The 22,392-nt window shown below is 48.7% G+C and overlaps 1 protein-coding gene across 1 annotated transcript; it reads left to right on the top strand.

Annotated features, from left to right (window-relative positions):
- Positions 1-12,556: 12,556 nt before the first annotated feature.
- TXNIP (thioredoxin interacting protein) lies at positions 12,557-18,500 on the top strand. Its single transcript, XM_054011422.1, has 8 exons — positions 12,557-13,159; positions 14,326-14,398; positions 14,509-14,656; positions 15,139-15,241; positions 15,527-15,783; positions 16,153-16,309; positions 16,663-16,814; positions 17,235-18,500. Exons 1-8 carry the CDS (start codon positions 12,910-12,912, stop codon positions 17,268-17,270), a joined length of 1,176 nt encoding a protein of 391 aa, XP_053867397.1. The 5' UTR covers positions 12,557-12,909; the 3' UTR covers positions 17,271-18,500.
- Positions 18,501-22,392: the final 3,892 nt, after the last annotated feature.

The raw sequence follows: 22,392 nt of genomic DNA, 5'->3' as shown, positions 1-22,392 counted from the left end.
ATCATAGTACTAAAATACACTCCAAAATACAGTACGCCTGCCAATTATCACCCAGTTTAGAGCTGATCTTCAGTGGGGAGGGGCAGAGGGGTGGTATTAGGGGCCATCACCTCGCCCTGTCACATCTTAATTGTGCACTTCACATTTACACGGCATCATTCATCCGAAGCAGGTATTTAAGCCTCCCACCCCACATCTCTCAGAGGTGAGCAAATTTCAGCCCCATTCCACAGAGAGGTAAAAATCAAGGTGAAGTGACCTGCCTAAAGCTAGCCAGGGAGTTAGTGGCATTGCTGAGAATCAAACCCAGGAGTCCTGACCCCTCGGTCACAATCTGCCTCCCATAGCAGGTAATAGAACCCAGGAGTCCTGGTCCACTAGCCCACAATCTCTCCCAGCATACAACACAGAACTCAGGGAGTCCTGACCCTCATTCACCTGCTCTAACTATTAGGAATTCTCTCTCTCTTCAATGCAGCATACAATTGGGAAGTTATCATCTGCATAGCACCAAAATACGGTATGCAGTTGAACGACCAACAAAAACCCCCATGTGTTTTCCATGTCAAAGCCATCTAAACAGGCAAACAAAAGGGGAAGGGATGGCAAAGGAGCAAGTGACTGAGTGGTGATGAAGGGCACGCATCTTGTTAGTTATTAGTATTCATTTGTATGACGGTAGCACCCAGAGGTCTGGGTCAGGCAGCAGGGCCCTGATGTGCTAGGCCCAGTATAGGCACAGAGAAGACCACCTTACATTCATGATTGTGTTTGTTTGGGTCGTTCCCTTTTAACATTACGTCATGGGAACAGCTGTGGTTGATAGGCCCCACAGGACAAGTGGGAGTTTTCAGGAGGCAGTTGAAGAGGGGAAGGAATGGACTGGGTGAAGGAGGCAATCCCAGCAGCAGGATTTTACAGGGAAGGAGGAGAGGAACTGGGTGATGGGAGGATACTACAGGAACATCGCAAAGTGCAGTCATACCGAGAGGGAGGGAAGCAATGGACTGGACTCTTCAGGCCTGCTCATATGTCAGCGCTCCCACCGATTTCAAGGGAAGCAGCACCAAGCTCCTACAGTGACATGTCTGAGTCAGCAACCAGAGGAGAAGAGACCTCTCCGCTGCCCGCAGATTTCACACCGCAGTCAGAAGCTGCACCGAGTCCTTGATCCAAACCCCCTGAAGTCAACGAGAGCCCTGCCATCGATGTCAATGAGCTTTGGATCAAGCTCTTGGTTTCCTAGCTTATGTTGCATGAGAGGACATCAGGAGCATGGGCCAATGTTTTCCAAAGGGGCCACAAACTCTGGGCAGCCTCCGTTTTGGGATGACCGACTTGAGACATAGGAACATAGGAATTGGCAGACAGGATCGGACCCAAGGTCCATCTAGTCCAATTTCCTGACTCCAACCATGGGCAACAACAGATGCTTCAGAGAACCCCCCAGTCAGATAATCTGTCCCCCTACATCTATTCTCCTCCTGAGCCCTAAAAATTAGAGATTGTCTTAAACCCTGCATCATTGAGTTTAACTTCCCTTCCAGAATTTCCATTAGCATTAGCTATTATACAACTTCAAAGAGGCTGATTTTCAGAGGTATTCACTATCTCCAGTTCCTAGTGACTTCCGATGCAACGTACTTGGCCATGAAAATTGGGGCCAAGGTGTCTCCAACTGGACACCCCAAAATAGAGCCCTCCAACTCAGAAATCAATCTTGAAAAGCTTAACACTGGCACTGAAGCTACCTGTAACACACAGGCTTGCCTGACTTCACATGTGCTGCAGCCAATGCTGTAGCATGTGCTATTAACTAGAGACAGGCCCCAAGATACAGAATTCAGATCCAGATTTTCCCAAATATTCAGAGGGGTGCACCCAGCATTAAATGTGTCCCATAAATATATGGGAAACCAATAACCATGTGGCATTAGCTAAACAGAATCTATGCAGGATAAAACTGGATGCTGAGGTTAAATTAAATACCTGGTTCTTATCTCAGCATTTTTCATAGGAAAAATTTCAGCAAGGACAGTATTTCAGCAAGGACATACAAGTATTTGTAAAAGGGTGGACTCACCACTGGCACGCCCATCTCCCAGCTGGGGGTGGCTTAGATGGCCCTCTTCCAGCACCTCTCTTCCAGCACCACCGCTTCACTGACTCCGGCCTCGGTTTGCCACTTCTCATGACGCAGCCTTCTGGCCAGGTTGTGATTTAGTTCCACCCCTTCCAGGGTAACAGAAGGGGCAACAAACCAAAGTCCAAATAATAATTCCAAGACCTCGACAGGTCTTCAGGCCCTGATCCTGGCCCCAGGAGTCCTTACACCCTTCTCCATAGGCTCTGAATTATCCTCATCCCTTTCCCTCAGGGAGGCTTTGCACCACCTTCTGCCATGGCTGTAAGGGAACCTGGGCCACCCCACCACACCGGGTCAAGCCCACAGACCCTTTAACCAGCAGCCAAGGTTTGCTCCATCCAACTTCTGGCTGCTGCCTCCGCAGGACTCCTTCCTAACGTGGCATTTCTCCCCAGCCCCTTTCCAGGCTCTTGTGCTGAGCAAAGCCTCCCAGAGCTTCTACCTAGACAGTCAGGTCCTGCCCTTGCCTGTGTCCCCAGTCCACAGCGACCCTCGCGTCAGGGCTCCAGTGAGCCGGGCTCCAGTGAGCCAGCCCCCTGCAGCATTCCATATGCCAGGCCCCTCTGCCATTGAGTCCACCCCCGCTGAGCATGTCCAGGCATAGGTGCTGGAACAAGGGGTGGTGCAGCACCCCCTGGATTGAAGTGGTTTCCATTATGTGCATGGATAACAGTTTGGTTCAATGGCTCTCAGCACCCCCACTATTCAAATTGTTCCAGGGCCCCTGCATCCAGGACCCCTGCTCTTGGATTCAGCTTCTTCCCCTCTATCTTGGGGCCCCACCTGAGCCTTCTACCCAGCAGGATTCCCCAGCTTTGGCCAGTTCCATCAACCTTCTCCAGCAGGTCATACCTGTCTCTCTGCCATCTACTAGAAAATGGCTGCTGAGTTCTTCCCACTCTCCCTACTAACCTTGTCTGCTCCAGCCCTCTTCTCTTCAAACTAACTACTCAGCTCCTCTCCCAGCTGGGACTCATCTTTAATCAGGCCTGGCCCAGCCTCCAAGTGCTTTAATTAAGCTCTCCCTTTAGTGCCCGTGTGAAGTAGATCCCCCATCACAGTCATAATTTCCATTTTACAGAGGGGGGAGTCAAGGCAGAGAGAGGTGAAGTGACATGGCCAAGGTCACGCCAGCAGCCGAAATAGCGGAACTGGAGAGGGAACCCAGATTTCTCTAGGCCACACAGTCAGCTGGAACCTGGTTTGCACAATTTCTTAAAGCCATTCCCTTCTCCTTCTTAGAACCCCATCATACTCAGCACAGAGTTTGAGAACCTCACATACCTTAAAAAATAAATCCTATCAACAGGGCTCAGCATGCTAGAAATGTGCTCGCGCCAGCTGGGTTTAAATGTGGCTGTAGCTAGCACGGTCCTGAACCCTTCGTGTATGGGTCCAAAATCACTTCTGAGACACCGGTCAAGACAGGCAAAGGAGCGAAGAATCATTTCTGTGGCTCAGTGCTGTTCCTGGAGAGGCCTCTAGATGTCTGTGCACCCTCAGAAATAAGAGCCAACTGTCAATAGCACAAAGGGAATCTGGGTTGATACCCAGTCTTGCTCCTTGCTACTAAGTCTACCGTACCCTTCTCAGGAGTCTGATTTGTCTTGTGTACCCCAAGTTTCACCTCACTTAAAAATGACTTGCTTACAAAAATCAGACATAAAAATACAAAAGTATCTCAGCGCACTAGTACTGACAAATTGCTGACGTTCTCATTTTTACCATATACCAGGGCCGCCCAAAGGATTCAGGGGGCCTGGGGCAAAGCAATTTTGGGGGCCCCTTCCATAAAAAAAAGTTGCAATACTATAGAATACTATATTCTTGTGGGGGCCCCTGTGGGGCCCAGGGCCTGGGGAAAATTCCCCCTCTTGCCCCCCCCCCCCCCCCCCCCGGGCGGCCCTGCCATATACTGATAAAATAAATCGATTGGAATATAAATCTTGTACTTACATTTCAGTGTATAGTATACAGAGTAGTAGAAACAAGTCAGTATGAAATTTTAGTTTGTACTAAGTTTGCGAGTGCTTTTTATGTAGCCTGTTGTAAAACTAGGCAAATATCTAGATGAGTTGATGTACCCCCGGAAGACCTCTGTGTACCCCTAGGGGTACGCATACCCCTGATTGAGAACTACTGGCCTAAGGTATGTATTTCCCTACCAAAAGCATCATGAAATCCCTACACAAAGATCTATACATTTTTCACTCTCATGCCTTAGTCTCAAAGTAGGAGCACAATGCATCCCTGACCTGTGTCCATCACCAGTTGTGGCATGTAGTACAGGCAGCACCATGGAGAAATATTCCTCTTTGTTAATCAACTCCGCGAGTGGGCAAAGAATAGACACTTGAGAAATGGCCCCCAATACAATTCAGAGACCCCAATGATGCACATCCATCAAGAGCTCATCTACTGAGACACTATGCTGTGTGGCTGCTGGGCACTGAACTAGAGCTGAGAAGCTGTGGGTTCAAGTCCCAGCTCTGACAGGGACTTGCTGTGTGATGTGGATTAAGTTGCTGCCCCTCTCTGCGCCTCAGTTTCCTCTTCTGTAAAATGAGGATAATGCTGCTCATCTATCTTTGTAAAGCACATGGAGATTTATGGATAGGAAGGGCTACCGTACAGGACCAGTCTACCTAGTTTGATGCTTTGTAATATTTATGCAATATTATACCGTGGGAAGAGGAGGGGAAATTTCATCCCCAGTTCTTCCTCCAGGAGAGAAACAAGCTCTTCATCTGACCCCAATCACCACCTTCACCAGGAGGTTAGAACAGTCAGTGCCTGAGCCTGGGCTCCTCTGCTAGCTCTCAGAGTAGGGGGGAGGAATCATCACACACACGCTGGAAGCAGGACCAACCAGCTCGGATACTCACAGCTCAACCCTGATCGTCCTCTCTGGCAGTGGACTCTATTCTATCCTGGAGGGGTTCTTATATCACCCTCATCACTGTAGTATCTGAGCACCTTACAGCCAGGCATTAACTGGCGTGACTAACATCTGTCCTATGTAATTCATTCTCTCGCTCATCTTCAGCCCTCTGGGAGAATTGTATGAGAGTGTTTCAGAGTAGCAGCCGTGTTAGTCTGTATCCGCAAAAAGAAGAACAGGAGTACTTGTGGCACCTTAGAGACTAACAAATTTATTAGAGCATAAGCTTTCGTGGACTACAGCCCACTTCTTCAGATGCATACAGAAGTGGGCTGTAGTCCACGAAAGCTTATGCTCTAATAAATTTGTTAGTCTCTAAGGTGCCACAAGTACTCCTGTTCTTCTTTTTGTATGAGAGTGGGTTTGGTAGGGTTTCTTTTTGGTTGCTGGTTTTCTTGGGGGGGAACGGGAAAGGTTGTTTTGGGGGTTTTATGTCAACACAGCTCTGTGTTTATATTAGCAAAGGCAGGTTGAATTAGTGCACTGTGCACTTGGAGCAGAAGATGGGGAGTTTTGTGACGGTCTTTAGTCCCCATGGGAGTTTATTCGCCGTCTAGGACCAGCCCCTGAGGAAGCTCTGTCTCCTGCAAAGCTGAGTTTCACCCTGATGATAGAAAGTTCCACTGGGCCTGAGAAGTGGAGTTGTCGACCACAGTCCCCATCCGGGATCTTTCAGTCGCCTTTAAATACGCTGGGCCCACTGAGCATCCCCCACGATAAGGACGGCGACCTTGAATTGGACTCACTAGTCTACAGGAAGCCGATGAGAAAGGGAGAGGGGTTCGATGTTCTCATGGTAACCTGGGTTGCTGAGGAGACATGGAATAAACGCTTTCCTGCTGCCTCCAGCAACATGGGGTCCCATTCCTGTTTGGGGACTTACAAATGGCAGACCCAGCGCTGAGGGAAGGGATGGCCGCTGGGGAAATGGCTCTTGCCAGTCAGTCAATCTTTTGCTATCTAAGGCTTGGTCTACACTAAACCCCCAAATCGAACTAAGGTACGCAACTTCAGCTACGTGAATAACGTAGCTGAAGTCGACATACCTTAGTTCGAACTTACCCCCGTCCAGACCCAGCAGGCAGGCTCCCCCGTCGACTCCGCGTACTCCTCGCGGCGAGCAGGATTACCAGAGTCGACGGGGAGCACTTCTGAGTTCGATTTATCGCGTCCAGACTAGACGCGATAAATCGAACCCAGAAGTTCGATTGCCTGCCGCCGAACCAGCGCGGTAAGTATAGACAAGCCCTAAGAGCTTCTTCTTTTATTATTCAGTAATAGTAGCAGTAGTAATAGTACGCAGTCCAACTGTTGCCAAAGGCGGAGCTGGTCCCTTGGGTTGGTGTCACAAAGTAATGGGGCAATGAGGTTAAAAAAAAACCCAATAACATTGCAAGGCACAACTGCTAGTTGGGTAGGTGGATGGCACCAAACTAAGCAGGCACCAAATTTCTGAGCTGGAAGCATGTGGTGTCATACTGCATGTGTCCAGAAGAAGTCAGTCTCTACTAGCCAAACAAATGAAATCCAGCCCTCTCTCCCCACAAGACATTCCGTGGGTATGGAGCTAGTTCTCACTGCTTGGTATGGGTACTGGTGATGTGACCTTTCACAAACTCTAAAATTACACCTATTTTTGTGTATACATGGTTGGATTAGATCCCAGTCACAGACCACTTGGGTGTAACCAGCTCTGGCAGAGGGAATGAACAGAACAGGTGATCATCAAGTGATCCATCCCCTATCGCTCATTCCCAGCTTCTGGCAAACAGAGGCTAGGGACACCGTTCCTGCCCATCCTGGCTAATAGCCATTGATGGACCTATCCTCCATGAATTTATCTAGTCCTTTTTTGAACCCTGTGATGGTCTTGGCCAATTAACTCAACAATCCATCAGCTAGAAAGTCTTTGTGAATTGCATTCATGCCAAGAGCTTGCAATCTGGGACCCTCAAACTGGATCAATGTAAGCGCTTACCCTGTGCTGCTGGGACAATCAGGAGAGATAGGTTCCACTATGTGGCAGAGAAGTTGAAATCTATGCACCAGATTGATAAGCACCATGGGAATTTTTCAGAGGATACCTGTGATGAGATCACCTAACCTCTGTTAGGAGCTGAACTGGGACCCACCAAACTCACGTCACATAGATCCCTGAAGATCTATCAGATGGCAACCATTTCCAGTCACTACCAACCTGGGCTGGATTTGAAATAGGGACCTACATGGTATAAGGTCCCATGGTTCATTACCAGTTTCCCTGACCCCTAAAAATCTTCATCCATTTTTTAAATTTAGAAACATTTCACTTCCTTTTGAAAGGTAAAATGAAACACCCCATTCTCTGCTCAATTTTGAACGTAGGCAGCCAGCACTCCTTTCTTTACCCCATTGTTGCAGAAGAGTGTTTCCACTGGCCACTGATTCTTATAGGATTTGGGTGATGAACACAGAGAACCCTGATCAGATCTGAGCAGAAAGGAGCAAAGCAGGGGATAGGAGTGGCCATTCAGGAGGACTTTCAAACCACAGCCCCCTGCTTAGGCTCTGAAAATACAGTTCTTTCTTCCAGGCTTCTCTTAATCAGCTCCCACCCCCACCAGCGGAAACAGCTTTTGCAATAACAGTGCAGGAGTGGGCAACGTAACAGTCAAGCCTTTGCGTGACAGTCAAGTCCCTTTTGGTAGGGCTATTGTGAATGGTTTGAAATTGTGTCTCTGTACTTTCTGGAGGAAACCATATATGGCTAAAGTACATCTTGTGTAAACAACTCCACCTTGGAGTTTTACCCATGGCAACAGCAGCCAGCAACCAGCACCCTTCAGAGACTGGAGTTGTATCATCCGTTTTGGGATGGATGAGCAAGCAACAAAGGACACACTAGAATGAGTGACTCCTGCCATGTGACAGAGAGGGAACTTTTTGTTACCCTGATCCATGTCAAGTAACTTAGGCCAGGAAATAAAGATGCTTACCAACACTCTCCAGTGCATCAGATCTTTGGTACAGAGGAAATTCAGATCGCCAAGGGCAAAAGGGATCAAGACTAGAAGACAGTTTGTAAATTTGGTTTAAACACAGTTTGTCGTTTGAGCTGAGTTAGCCTGACCCATGTTTGAAACCAGTTCAAGTAGCAAAGCACAGAGCAGACAAGGCTTTAAGGAACGACCTTTGAGAGCTGCTGAAGTGGTCAGGCAGACGGAGACAACAGTTCAGTGGTGCTCATCTCTGGCATCTTCTCTTTGAAAGTGATGTGACAAACTAAAGATTTTGTTTTACGAGCAAAAATCCCCTACTTAAAAACCAAAAAAAGTATTTCCAAATCCCCCTTGTCATCTAATCTGGCATGTTGCCCCAGAAGTTTTACTATGCCCCCCAGGTGGAATCACTCATAATCTAGTCCCCTCCTGAGGACATCACAGTCCCCCTGCAGGATGGAAGTGAGGCATTTTCAGCAAGTCAGGGAGGCAAAGGCCAAAGGCAGCCTGCCAGGGAGAGAGGATGGAGAGGATTCAATTTTTGGAATGTGCCTTGGATCACAGCTCTGGCAGGCTGCCTGGCCCAGGGATAAATGTTCTGAGACATCCGTGGAATGTGTGTTATCACCGGCTGAGAGAAAACAGCAACGGGCTGCAGCTTGGAACAGGCCAGGGCGGTACAGCCAGAGGGAATATAATCCTTCAGGAGACACATGCACTGAAGGGAACCAGCGAGGCAGGATTTAACGCTCCTCCTAAAGGAATGCAAGATGTTCTGATAAGGAACTGCATTCAGCTAATCCAGTATCCCATCTTCTGCCACACAGAACAGACAAGTGGTCAATCTAATCTGGTATTCCACCTCCTGCCAAATTAGACTAAATCAGTGTCTCACTTTAGCCCAGCGTCCCTCCGCCTACCACATTAGAATAGACTAGTGGTATCAGAGGGGTAGTTGTGTTAGTCTGTATCCACAAAAACAACGAGTGGTGTATCTAAACTAGTACCACGTATCGAACACTAGCTGATAGCAGATGTTCCAGAAAAAGATGCAGCTCCTTCATTTCACTCCTAGGCGGCCAGCGCTCCTTTTCCCCATTGCTCTCTCATAGCAAGGAAATTCCTTCTTCGATCCAGCAGATAATCAGTTTATATCCTACTTGGTGAGGAACAATTGACTTGAGGTGGGATAGCCAAATTCTAGTCTGAAAATGTACGTGGGCAGAGTTACTACAAACACACATACCATTCCCAGTCCCCATTTCAGGGGCGAAGGACAGCGAAGGGAAGTGACTATACTGGGGACACGTTCCTTTCCCCAGTTGGGGGGGGGGGCAGAGGTTTTAGAAGCAAGAGGAAGAGAGTCTCTGATTTCCCTATTCCCCCGTCCTTTAGAAAATCTTGTTGTAGCTGGTTGACGACATTGTTTACAGCAGGAGTGGCCAACCTGTGGCTCCGGAGTCACATGCGGCTCTTCAGAAGTTAATATGCGGCTCCTTGAATAGGTGCCGACTCCGGGGCTGGAGCTACAGGTGCTAACTTTCCAGTGTGCCAGGGGTGCTCACTGCTCAACCCCTGGCTCTGCCCCAGGTCCTGACCCTGCTCCACCCCTTCCCCCAAGGCTCCTGCCCCTTCCCCAGAGCCTGCCATGCCCTCACTCCCCCCCTCGCCCCCAGCCTCCTGCACACTGTGAAACAGCTGATTGTGGCAGGCGCTGATCGGTGGGGCTGCCGGGAGGCACTGGGGCGGGAGGGGGGGAGCTGATGGGGGGCCTGCTGACAAATTACTAAGGCTCTTTGGCAATGTACATTGGTAAATTCTGGCTCCTTCTCAGGCTCAGGTTGTCCACCCCTGGTTTACAGCTTTGTCTGCATGAAAATTGTATTGATCTAGAGCAGCGTTTCTCAACCCTTTTGATACCAGGGAGCGGCTTGCTGCCTTCCTAAATTATGTCAGGGAGATCTCAGGGACCAGCGCCAGTCCACGGACTGGCCGTTGAGAAACACTGATCTAGAGAAACAGCTTTTAAACTATGCCAAAATGGACCACAGTTGGTCAGGGATGGGGTGAATGCTTGACAACGCGACTAAAAGATAACTTGAGGGCGGCTGTGTAGAAATATACCCAGAACAGTCAGTGAGTGGCTTTGTACAAAGACCCACCCGCTCCCCAAACACTCAGGAGGGTGAGGTGTGCGAAGCTGCCCCCCAGTCTGGTCAATAAGAGGGAAATGAGGAGTGGGGATGCTGCTTATTTGGTGTCTAATATCCCAGAAGTCAGATTCTTCAGGGAGCCAGCACTTGATCCGACAATAAACCTGTTTTCCAACCATCAACTCTGCAAAGGACGAGGTGCTATGATCCCAACGCACGGCTTGTCACCCAGAATAAAAGCTGTGACACTGAGCCCCTGAAAAATCAGCTTGGTTTCCTATTTTTTCACCCAGTCACCTTGTTTCCTGTATTACAAGCAGTCAGCCCCATTGCATGTGATGTCCTTTAATACAGTCAGAGGAGGGGGTGGAATTTGTGCAACTCTTAAACATTCTCAATGTGGCTAAATAAGGATTTTTTTTTCCCTGAGGGGAAATCTGTGTGTAGTGATGACCCCAGTATAATCAATGGGGGTGAGCTCGGGGCTGTGGGGCTAGTACATTTTGGAACTTGGGACGGCTCTTTGGGAAATGGGGGGATTTGGTAAAGGAGCAGCCCCCAAGTATAGTCAATAGAAGGGTTAGGAGAGGCTGAGATCTCCCCGCCCTCAATTATGATCTGTGACTATGAAGCTGAGGTGTAGGGGGACTGTTGAATTGCCCCCAACAGTGTGTGGGGAGCTGCTGGGGGGCTGTGGAACTGCCCCCCATGATCAGTGTCGGGGAGGTGTTGAGGGTTGCCATGATCAATGTTGGGAGTGGTGTCAGGGGGCTGTAGAAGTGCTCCCCCCCCCCATGGTCAGTATTGGGGGGGTGCTGGGGAACAGTGGAACTGACCCTCCATAGTCAGTGTGAGGGGAGGTGTACAGGTGGAATTGCCCCACCCATGATTAGTGTTGGGGGGGGCTGTAGAAGTACCCCCCATAGGCAATATGGGGGGGGGAGTTGTCAGAGGGCTGTGGAATTAACACCCTCATGGTCAGTGTGTGTGTGTGGGGGGCAGTACTGTGGGGGTTGTGAAACTGCCCCCATAGTCAGTGAGGGGGGTTGTCGGGGGCTGTAGAACTGCCCCCTATGGCTAGTGTGGGTGAGGTGTTTGTGTGTATGGGGGGGGGTGGCTGGTGGAACTGCCCCCATAGTCAGTGAGGGGGAGTTGTCAGGGAGTTGTAGAACTGCCCCCTATGGCTAGTGTGGGTGAGGTGTTTGTGTGGGGCGGGGGGGGGGCTGTGGAACTGCCCCCATAGTCAGTGAGGGGGAGTTGTCAGGGGGCTGTAGAACTGCCCCCCCCCCATGGTCAGTGTAGGGTGAGTGGGGGGCTGTGTAATTGCCCCCCCCCATGGTCAGTGTGGGGTGAGTGGGGGGGCTGTAGAGTTGCCCCCCCCCATGGTCAGTGTGGGGTGAGTGGGGGGGCTGTAGAGTTGCCCCCCCCATGGTCAGTGTGGGGTGAGTGGGGGGGCTGTAGAGTTGCCCCCCCCCATGGTCAGTGTGGGGTGAGAGGGGGGAGTGTAATTGACCCCCCCATGGTCAGTGTGGGGTGAGAGGGGGGAGTGTAATTGACCCCCCCATGGTCAGTGTGGGGTGAGAGGGGGGAGTGTAATTGACCCCCCCATGGTCAGTGTGGGGTGAGAGGGGGGAGTGTAATTGACCCCCCCATGGTCAGTGTGGGGTGAGAGGGGGGAGTGTAATTGACCCCCCCATGGTCAGTGTGGGGTGAGAGGGGGGAGTGTAATTGACCCCCCCATGGTCAGTGTGGGGTGAGAGGGGGGAGTGTAATTGACCCCCCCATGGTCAGTGGGAGGGGAGGGGGGCTGTGGAACTGGCCCCAGGGTCGGGGGGGCAGTACTGGGGGGGCGCTGACAGCTGCCCCCGTACAGTTTATCCAGGGGGGAGCCGCCCTCCACCCCCCGAAGAGGGAAGGTTAGGCGGGGGGGGGGGGGGGGGGCTGACATCTGCCCGGGAGTGAGACAACAACCCAGCCACAAAAACCGCCTCACACCCCCGCCCTGCTCCTCCGGAACATTATATCCCGCCCTCCGCCCCTGATTGGCTCGCGGCGCCTCCCTGCTTGCCTCTCCTTGGCCCGCTCCCCCGTCGCTCTCTCCTCCACGCCGGCCCTCTCGCCGCTCCGGCCGGCGCCGCTTACACACGGTGTCCACGCTCCGCGGTCGGCTCGGCGATTGGCCGGCGGGGATGTAAACAAGGCGGCGGCGGCCAATGGGAGCGCTGATCACGCGGCGAACACGCTTGTCCACGCGCCTTCAGCATGGGGAGCTGAGATCAACACGGGAGGGGAGGGGTGAGGGGGTATAAAGGCAACCTCCGGCTTTCCCCCGGGCTCATAGCTTTGCAGGTTGCAGCAGAGAGAAGGTCGTGCATTGCTGCAGAACTGAAGGAAGCTATTGCCTACCAGGAGGATCCCGTCCTGCTGTTGTTGCCCCTGCTAGGAGTCCAGCTGTTAGCCCCCCCCCCCCTTTAAAAAAGGGGCCAAACTTTAGAGAGGGTGAATTTATTTGCCAAAAGTTCTCTGCAGTTTTGCAACTCGAGCTTTTAAAAAAGTCCTTGTTGCCTAAAACCCTCTAGAGCGTGGCTCAGAACCACTCTCGTTAAACAAACAAACCAACCAACAACAACAAAAAAAGGCAAAATCTCTTTTTGTGGAGGGCGAAACAAAACTTCTTTGCAATCAGTCGCCATGGTGGTGTTCAAGAAGATCAAGACCTTCGAGATCGTCTTCAGCGAGCCCGACAAGGTCTTCTGCAGTGGAGAGAAGGTCGCCGGCCGTGTGCTGGTGGAAGTGACCGAAACCACCCGGGTTAGCTCAGTTAAAGTGCTGGCTTGTGGGGAGGCCAAAGTGGTCTGGATCAAGGGACCCCAACAATGCAAGCAGGAGATGGAGTACCTGCGCTATGAAGATGTCCTCACCTTGGATGATCATCCCACTGGTGAGAACCTGGGTTCAAGAGTCGTTTTGTGGTGTGTGCGCCTCTGTGTGGGTTTTCCCACAGTAAAACTAAAGGCCTGGGAAGCTTTTAACTTAACTGAGGATTGGTGGCTTTTTAAAGAAGGTTTCTTGATGCATTATAGAGACGCAGGTTTTGGGTGGAAAGAGGTGGACTCAAATAGTATTTGCATCTTCCTGGCTTTTTGCTAGCGTCTCAAGTCCTCTGGTAGGAAGCGCTAATCCTTCATTTGAGCCCTGGCAGACCTAAACTCACTAAGAGCAAAATTTAGCCTTGCAGGGGAAACTCGTTGAAGTTTGAGAATTTAGTGTTGAAATGTCCAACTTCGTAATAAAACTCTAGCCACTTAATACTCACTACATTGCCAAGGAAGAAAAGCAGGTATAATTGTAGATATTTTAGCCAGCAGAGAACAGTCGCAGGTTTTAATACACTTTTTATGCCTGTAGGGAGTAGCCTCCAAGATGTAGGAGCAGCTCAGAATGACAGAGTAGTCCTTTTAGCCTTTGATTTAATTGCAATGGCTGGCTTCCCTTGATTCCTAGGAAGAGATGTGGGTACAGTCTGTATTGATAAGCAAGTACAGTCTGCAGAACAGGTGTTACCGTAGGGAGCTGCAAGTTTAGATAGTTGGCAAGCGTATGGATTTCCGGGATCTCTGTAACAGGACATTCCCCGTCAATCCTGCAGGCAAATTGTAAGTGGGCAGAGTTGTCAAACTTGGCAGAGCTTCTTAACAGAGGGTGAGAAAACTAAGATGAAAGAGTGGTGGGGATGAGAAATGCCTTGAATGGCTGACTTCCCTTTTTTTCTCCCTGCTGGCTGCTCCAACCGGGAGACTAGTCGCAGATAGATTATGGGAGAGTGGGGAAGGAGAATGTGAAGGGAAGTGCTGTGTTGAAGCAGAAGTCAAGTGCTGGCCTGTCTTAAAATGAGAGACTGTTAAAGTAACATCAAGCCTAGATCTGCAATATTACTCCCCTTCCAAAAGGGCATCAGCAGAGAGTGTTCGGTTGTTCTTGTCTAGGGGGTATCAATGCAACAGCTGCGTTGACGGTTACAACTGTGAAACAGGACAAGCGGAATGAAGCTTAAAATCTCAGTCGGCAGTGTGTTCTAATGGATTCCTTTTTCTTTAATCTTTCTAGATGAGGATGGCTCTGTGATCTTGAGACCTGGCAACAAATATGAATACAAATTTGGATTTGAGCTTCCCCAGGGGTAGGTATTGGCCAAAACTGGCTACTAAAAATCCTAGTCTTGTTAAAAGTCCTTCCTTTCTAGTTATCTTGTGTCTCTCTAACAGGCTTTTCTGCCCTCTTGTATTGCAGGCCTCTGGGGACCTCATTCAAAGGGAAGTATGGCTGTGTGGATTACTGGGTTAAGGCTTTCTTGGATCGCCCATCCTGTCACACTCAGGAGATAAAGCAGCACTTTGAGGTCATGGATCCCGTTGATGTCAACACTCCAGACTTAATGGTAATTATCAGGTCTCTGTGTCTGTGCATGTGGGTGGTAGTGGTGACTCAGGTCCTCTAGAAAAGGATGTTCGCACTGTCCCGAGGAATCTCTTTAACTGGCTTTACTGCAAAGTACAGATTAAATACTTATCTCTGGGGCTGTGGTCCAGACTTCCAATTAGGGCTGTTTAGTACTCTGCTTCATGAGACAGCCGTCTGGAGGGCAGGCATCTGGGCATCAGAGAGTGTCCCCTACTATCCATAATGCAGGATGTTAGGGCCTAATTGGAGTTACAAATTAAACTGCAGCAGGTTTGAAACACAGATGACAGGGCAAAGGTCAGGCAGGAGGCAGACACAGAACTTCGAAGAATGGGGAGCCGAGTAGGTGGTGAAGACAGCATTTGGCAGTGCGGGAGCCAGGAGGACACGGACTGATGTTGTTGTGTTATTGTGGCCTCTTCCTCTGTGTAACGCAATCTCCCTGTGGATCTCTTCCAGTCGCCAGTTGCTGCCAAGAAAGACAAGAAGGTTTCCTGCTTGTTCATTCCTGATGGGCATGTGTCTGTCAGTGCCAGGATTGACCGAAAAGGATTCTGTGAAGGTGAGATCTGGTTTCTTTCCTTTGAGAGTGGGATGGTGAGGGAGGAGGGGGGTGAAGGGCTAAGCAGAGTGCATGAAGGGGGAATGAGACAACTGACAGGGATTTGAAGTCTGAAAATGCAAGAGGGGGAAAGGAACTGAGCGTGGTGGGCATAAGAAGGAGTATGTAATGCAATGTGAGTGAAGGGAAGCAGACTGTGAATCAGGGGAACTTCCTCCTCGATGATACTGGTCTGGCTAAGACCTTAGGCCTTCTCCATAACTAAGCTTCCATATCTTTTTCCAGGTGATGATATCTCCATAAATGCAGACTTTGAGAACATCTGCTCCCGGATCGTGGTACCCAAAGCAGCCATTGTTTCCAAGCATACCTACTTGGCAAACGGGCAGACCAAGGTTTTGACCCAGAAACTTTCCTGCGTCCGAGGCAACCCCATCATCTCGGGCATGTCTGAGAGCTGGCGGGGTAAAACTCTCCGGGTCAAGAAGATCAAACCATCCATCCTGGGCTGCAATATCTTGCGTGTGGAGTACTTCTTGCAGGTAAGGGTCTCGCTATCAAAGCAGCCCTTTATTCCCAGTTTAGTCTAGCTGCTGCTTGGATTCCAGCTCCTCCATACTGCTTTAAGAGGTTGCCCACTTCTGCAGTGAACATGAGGGATGCCATTATAAGGGAATTGGACATGTACAGTTGTCCTTATAACACTAGTCTCCATGTATATGGGAGCATAGTCACATGATTCACTAGCTCATGTCACTTTGACCACTGAAGGATGGATTACACTTAATCTATACCATAGTTCTTTCCCCACGTCACTGCAGTTTCACTAGGAATTCTAATGTGACAGACTCTAATTCTTGTGTCGGGCTAATGATGTAGTAACCAACCCTCTCCTGGTCTTGTTCATACAGATCTATGCCAGCGTCCCCGGCTCCAAGAAGATCCTTCTGGAGCTGCCTCTCGTCATCGGTAGCAGATCTGGGTTTGCCAGCCGCAGCTCCAGCATGGCTAGCCAGACTAGCTCTGAAATGAGCTGGGTGGACCTCAATATCCCTGATGCTCCAGAAGGTGAGCCGAGTGCTGTGCTGTTTTATGGGGATACTTGCTTTAGCCTTTAGCAAAGGGGGCTGCTCTGAAACCTTCCAATAAATGGATTGAGGCCGTCCCTTGAAATGCAGTATAACACTCAGTCTTAGGACTAGTCTACACTGGCAACGCTAGAGTGTTGCTGCAGCACTTCAACATGGCTTGTGTAGTCCTGGGACAGAGCTCTTCCAGCGCTCTAAAATACCACCTCTATGAGGGGAGGAGAGGGAGTGTGGATCATCCTAATGGCCTGAACATAGGAATAAAACTGGGATCGCATCACAAAGCGCTCTGCTCCACAAATATCCTGTAGGGCTCACAAGCTTCTTTTACAGCGCCTCCATGCTACCTGGACATCGTATCTGAGGATCACCGCCTGGAGAGCCCCACCGCTCCCCTTCTGGATGATCTTGACAGTTCCTTCGACAGTCCTATCTTCATGTATGCCCCAGAGTTCAAGTTCATGCCTCCTCCCACTTACACAGAGGTGAGATTTTGGTGAATATCTTGCGTGGCTGGTTTCGGCCACAAAGGAAATAGAGCTGGAAAACAGACGCCTAGGATTTAGCTGGGGTGGGAGACTTTGCATTCATACCAGTATCAAGAAGGCTCAGACCATGGCTAGACTCCTTATCTGTATTGTCAGGAAGATAGAAACCGACAGACTAGAAGAGATTAATGGTCCTTGTGATACTGATGCGGATCTGTCCAGGGATGCACTAAAACCGCACTGCATCTGCTTGCACAAAGCTGTCCAATGCAGCTGGTGCGTCTTACTTCAGCTGGGTAGCTTTGAGTTAGAACTTATTTCTCGAGTCATGTGTTTAGGAAACTGACTACAGTTGGTTGGGGTTAACAAGTTAGTATTCAGCAAATGTCTAAAAACCTCCTTATTTTTCTTCCCCAGGTTGATCCCTGCAATGCTAACAACAATGTGCAGTGAGTGCCAAGAAGCAGCTGTTTGTTTTTTTTCTAGTTTCCTGGACTCACTTTGTATCTGCAGTGATTATTACCTAATCAGAGTTCAGAACGGGGTTTCAAACCCCTGAATGCAGGAAGAAAACATCCCAAGAAGTGTGGGGTAGGGTAGCTCCAACCAGGCTGAAAAATCACAGCCAGTACAGAAGAAGGCAGATGTAAAGGTCTTTCTTCTAAGATGTGCTGTGTGCACAGACTTGATGTGACGAGCGAAATGCCATGTTGGTCAGAGGCTATCGGGCCTTGCCTGCACTCCAGAGCCCTTCAGAATCTCCCTGGAAAATAAGTAGTTGCTTGTGTAGAAACTGTAACGGGAGTACATGGGGTGGAAAAGGTGTGTGCTCTATGGAGAGCACTTAAGAGTTGATTTGTTAGGGAGAGGCACAAAGCCAGCAGATTCTGACTTAAAAAAAGGCTTCAATGCCAGAAAAACGACCATCACTGTGCCTTGAATCTGTTATTATGCTGTACCGATCAGTTATGTTTGAACACATGATCTGTTCATCAATGTTTTTTTTAGTGTCTGAAGATTTCAATGAAACCTGCTCGCTTAGGATTGTAAACTTGTTGCTCTGTTACAAGGATTCTTACTTGTGCTTGAGCTAGCCTTATAAAATAGCAAAGCTTTTTACAATCCTCCGATTGAGGATTTCGGGTGTTGGTGGAAACACTTCTGTGTCTTGGCAAGAGGTAGAAGTAAAGAGATCACTTCCCTCCATTGCTATTTGATAATATCCACCCACAGGCTTGTTAAGTGAGAACATAACAGCCCTGTAGAAGGGGAAAAACTTAGTTATTTATGCATGTCTGTCTTTTTTGTTCTAACAAGCAAATGAAACATTATCCAGTCCAAATGTCTCCAAAGCCAAGAGTTTTATACAGCCAGTTCAAAGCAGTGTCATGTGACTTGTTTTTATTTCTTTGATAGCATTTATTGTTTGACTTTGAGTTTTGTGAATCTGCTAAACAAGTGTAAGCTAAACTCCATGGTCCTGTTAAGAATCACTGTCTCCGTCCTCTTTCGTTTTGAATTTTTATCTTCATTTGTGCAGATAAACTAGTGCACCCCAAAAAAAAACAAAAAAAAAAAACCCCAACCCAGCCATCACTACTACTTGGTTTAATTGGTCTCAGCAGGTGCACAAAGGAGTCTGGCTGGGATTGCACTTCAAGGACGGCCCAAGAAATAACAAACCTCTCTGTGCCCAGGAAAACCCTGAGAATTGTCTCACGCTTTCCCTTGCCTGCGGATCAAAGCACAAGTCTCAAACCTGCTGTCTGGCACCACTTGAAGTTTTGGTCAAACTATCTTGTGCAATGTCCAGACACCTGGGGGAAAGGCACGTAGCCTAAAGCGAGGCTGCCACAATTTAGGCAAACATTAAACCAAAAAAAAAAAAAAGACGGAAGGTTTTCTGGTATGTGGGGGATTTTGGGGGTGGGGAGAAATGAACTAGTATCTTAACTTTTTTTCCCCCTGTGGGTCAGTCCTCCCCTTACACAGAAAAAAGCACTCTCCCCCCCCCCTCCCCCCCTTGTGTATTCATTAACCCAGCGCACTGCATGTTCTAAGTGTTTATTCATCTGTATTTGGCGGAACCAAGCTTGCGTCAGCCTTAGCAGCTGCCTTGGCCTGTCATGACACGAATCGGGTGTACTGAATTTTGTTACTGTGTTTTTTGTATTTGTTTTGGAAAGTTTTTTTTTATATTTTTACAATTTAAGATGTTCTATCCACCCCCGTGGGGTGACATTTTTAATAAAGACAATTGAAATAACCAAAGCCTCCATCGTTCTTGGGTGGAAACTTCTCTACTGGGGGTGGGGCGGGGGGGGTCATATTGTAAAACTGATGTGAACCTTCAGAGCTGGTGTGATTAGGATGTTGTGCCAAGTTACCACCTTACCAATCCATTGTTGGGGGCAGGGGGATAAATTGCTGGGGGAGGAGAACCAGCAGCCACTTGGGTTTCATAGGCTGCAACACAAAGGCCAAAACTTTCAAGTGTAGATGCCTGTGAGACAGTCCCTGTCTTTTATCAGTGACTTTATTTTTATTTTTTAATGGCCAAAGCACCTCCACTTTCCATGAAGTCAGTGGGAGCCTGTGTCCAACTCCAGTTCCATTGTAAATAGCGCTGTTTAAGTGCTAAACGGCTTGATCCAGTGGAAAGGGTGCTGGGTTGTCCTGGGGTTAAGGAGACCATCCTTTTTATTCCCAGCTGTCTGCTAGCCAACTGTGTGAGGTAGGGCAAAGTCACTAATTCTCTGCTTCCTTCTGCCCCTGCTATTTAACATGGAGACTAACACCTTCACAGAGCATAGGTCCTGTAGTGGTCTCACACAAGCAGAGAGGGAGGATACAAATTATACAGGAGGTCAGATGAGAGACACACCACCGACAGTACCAGGAGGCGTGAGCCAGAGTTGACATTTTCTCCCACTACGAGAAAGGGACCAAGTGAACTTCTCTGTTGGATCATATGAACTGGAACCATAAACTCCCTGAACATTAAATCCCACCAAATGAGGGTCAATCCATCCTCATCATCATATCCACTCATTATACTCCACACCCAAACATAGCCACTTTATGAACTTCGTACCCTCATATCTCAATGCCTGTACTTTGACCCATCAACCCTTTACCCCCAATCAGGGATATTGCAGATTATGTATTCCTTATGCCACCAGATCTTAAACCAAACTTTGCACCCTCGATAATCTGTATGTTATTCCCTGATAACCAGAAACTTCTATGCTCAAACTCGGTTCACTTTTTTTATCATCTTAACATTTTTAAACCTGTTCCTTCTGGTGTTCTATCTTTTCCGTGTGGTTAAGGGTCTGAATGAGAGCTTACAGTCAGTTCTGCCACTGATTAAGAGATTTGCCAAAAATTGCAGATAATCTGTTATAATACTCCCCTAATTCAGCATTGAGGCTAAACCCCTTAGCAACCGAGGTGCTCAGATACTAGGATGATGCGGAGGCTTATATGTGCTTGATTTGCTAGCGATCCTTACCAAAATTGGTGAGCATACCGCAGAGAGCCAACCTAATTCACCGCATACTGGCCTGGTCTACACTAGGTTGGTATAACATTGCTCAGGGGGGTGGAAAAATCCACACTCCCTGAGCAATGCTGTTAAACCAATTTAACCCCAACTGTAGACAGCTAAGTCAATGGGAGAATTCTGTCAACATAGCTATCACCTCTTGGAGAGGTGGATTACCTATGCTGATGGGAGACAGCATAGGTAGGGTCTTCCCAGAAGCAGTGCAGCATTTGAAGTGTAGACCTACGCCCTGTTACAACAGTGGTGGCAGCAAATTAAGAGTTCACATTATTGTAATTAATGAGAAGGCACATACGTGATCAAAGGAATGTTGTTCTTTCGTCAGTTGCATGCGTAACCAAGCTTCCTAAATAACAGCAAGGTTTGTAAAACTGACTGTCTCCTTCCCCTCCCCCAGCAAAATCTGTATTAAGGACATCTTCAAAATAACATCTTCTCTTAAGCAAATACTTGTGATGGAAAATGTAAGAATATTTTAAGATGGAAACTTTGATCCCCAAGGTCCTGTCTATTTTATGTGGCTACTAAAAGTCCCATAGCTTGCTCTTAAGAGTAATTGATTACCCTGGATAACAAAAAATTCTCTATCCCACCCCTGGCATCTGCCTTTCTGCTACCCCAGAAGTGGCTGCATATCACTGGTGCTGTGTGCATAAGGGATCAATAAGAGAAGGATCAGGCCCATCATTTGAAATGCTTTGGGATGGAAAGTGCCACATTACACTTACGTTTCAACCAGTTTTTGCCCACAACTTAATTTTTACTACCCGCTTGCATGGCTGCTTAAGACAAGTACCCAGCAGTATGTTCAGCAAAAACAGTGCAGACAGGCCCTGCCCTGAGGGGCTTAAAATCTCACCCAAGACTGGGTCTATTTGAAATCTATTTGAAGCTTATCTGCAGAGAAGAATAAAACAGCTGCAGGAGGAGATACAAAATGATTTAGGGCCAAGAAAGAGATGAGCTTGAAAAGATTTAAGCATCAATTAAGTGGAACTTCACCCCTGACTAAAAATCACCAGATCTTCTTGCTGAATATTCCAGCGTGCTGGACAAGAAGGAATGACTGACACTTTTACATTCAAAGATTAGATTTAAAGGCCAGAAGAGACCATTACAGCACATATACAGGAGGTCAGGCTAACAGGCCAGAGAATTTCATCCGGTCACTCCTGTATTGAATCCAATAACTTGTGTTTGATGAAAGCGTCTTCCAGAAAGGCAGCCAAAGGCTTAGATTAGAAGATATCAAAAGATGGAGATGCCACCACTTTCCATGGTAGACTGATGTAATGGTTAATCACTGAGCTATAGCACGTCTCTGTTCTGGACACAGTACTCAGGGGAGTTTCTATATCCTGAGCTACCAAACTTGGCTTTAAAAACCTTTGGTGGGGAAGTAGTCCCACTGCAGGCCCCCATGTGCTAGGTAATTTCACCCTGGGGCTGGATATTCGAGACAAGGCGGTGAGGTCATATCTTTCATTGGATCAACATCTGTTGGCAAAAGAGGTAGGAGTGGCAGAAGCTCTCATATAGTGGGAGAAGGGAGCCATCGGCACCCAAACCCTACCCCCCGACCCCTTCTCCCTGAGCCCCTGCCCCACCTCTTCCCCCAAGACCCCACCCCCCACTCACTCTTCTCCCTCCCCAGCCCCCTTTTGGCGCCCCTGCAAAGGGACGAGCTTTCAAGCTTACGCAGACCTCATCTTCAGGTCTGGGAAAGGTACGCCAAGGGCCACAGCTCAACACAAGGTGGAACAGATTGTTTAGCATACGGCGTTGAAATGCTGCACGAGACCGTTCTAGGTGCAGTGGGCCATTAACACCGCTGCTGGCCTAGAACCAAGGAGGGCGAGTGGGTTCTAGCGTGTTGCAATGAGCCATAAATCTGATCGCTTTAGCGAGCCCGTGGTTTGAAGTCCCCAGGCTTCGTGTGTTGCGCAGGTTTCTTTGAGAACGAGAACAGATATAGGGTGTAGACTCAGGGCCAGTGCAACCTATTAG

This window comes from Malaclemys terrapin, chromosome 21 (assembly GCF_027887155.1).
Source record: "Malaclemys terrapin pileata isolate rMalTer1 chromosome 21, rMalTer1.hap1, whole genome shotgun sequence".
In the NCBI taxonomy this organism is placed as follows: Eukaryota; Metazoa; Chordata; order Testudines; family Emydidae; genus Malaclemys; species Malaclemys terrapin.
Note: the sequence above shows the minus strand (reverse complement) of the source record. Positions and strands in the feature narration are given on the sequence as shown.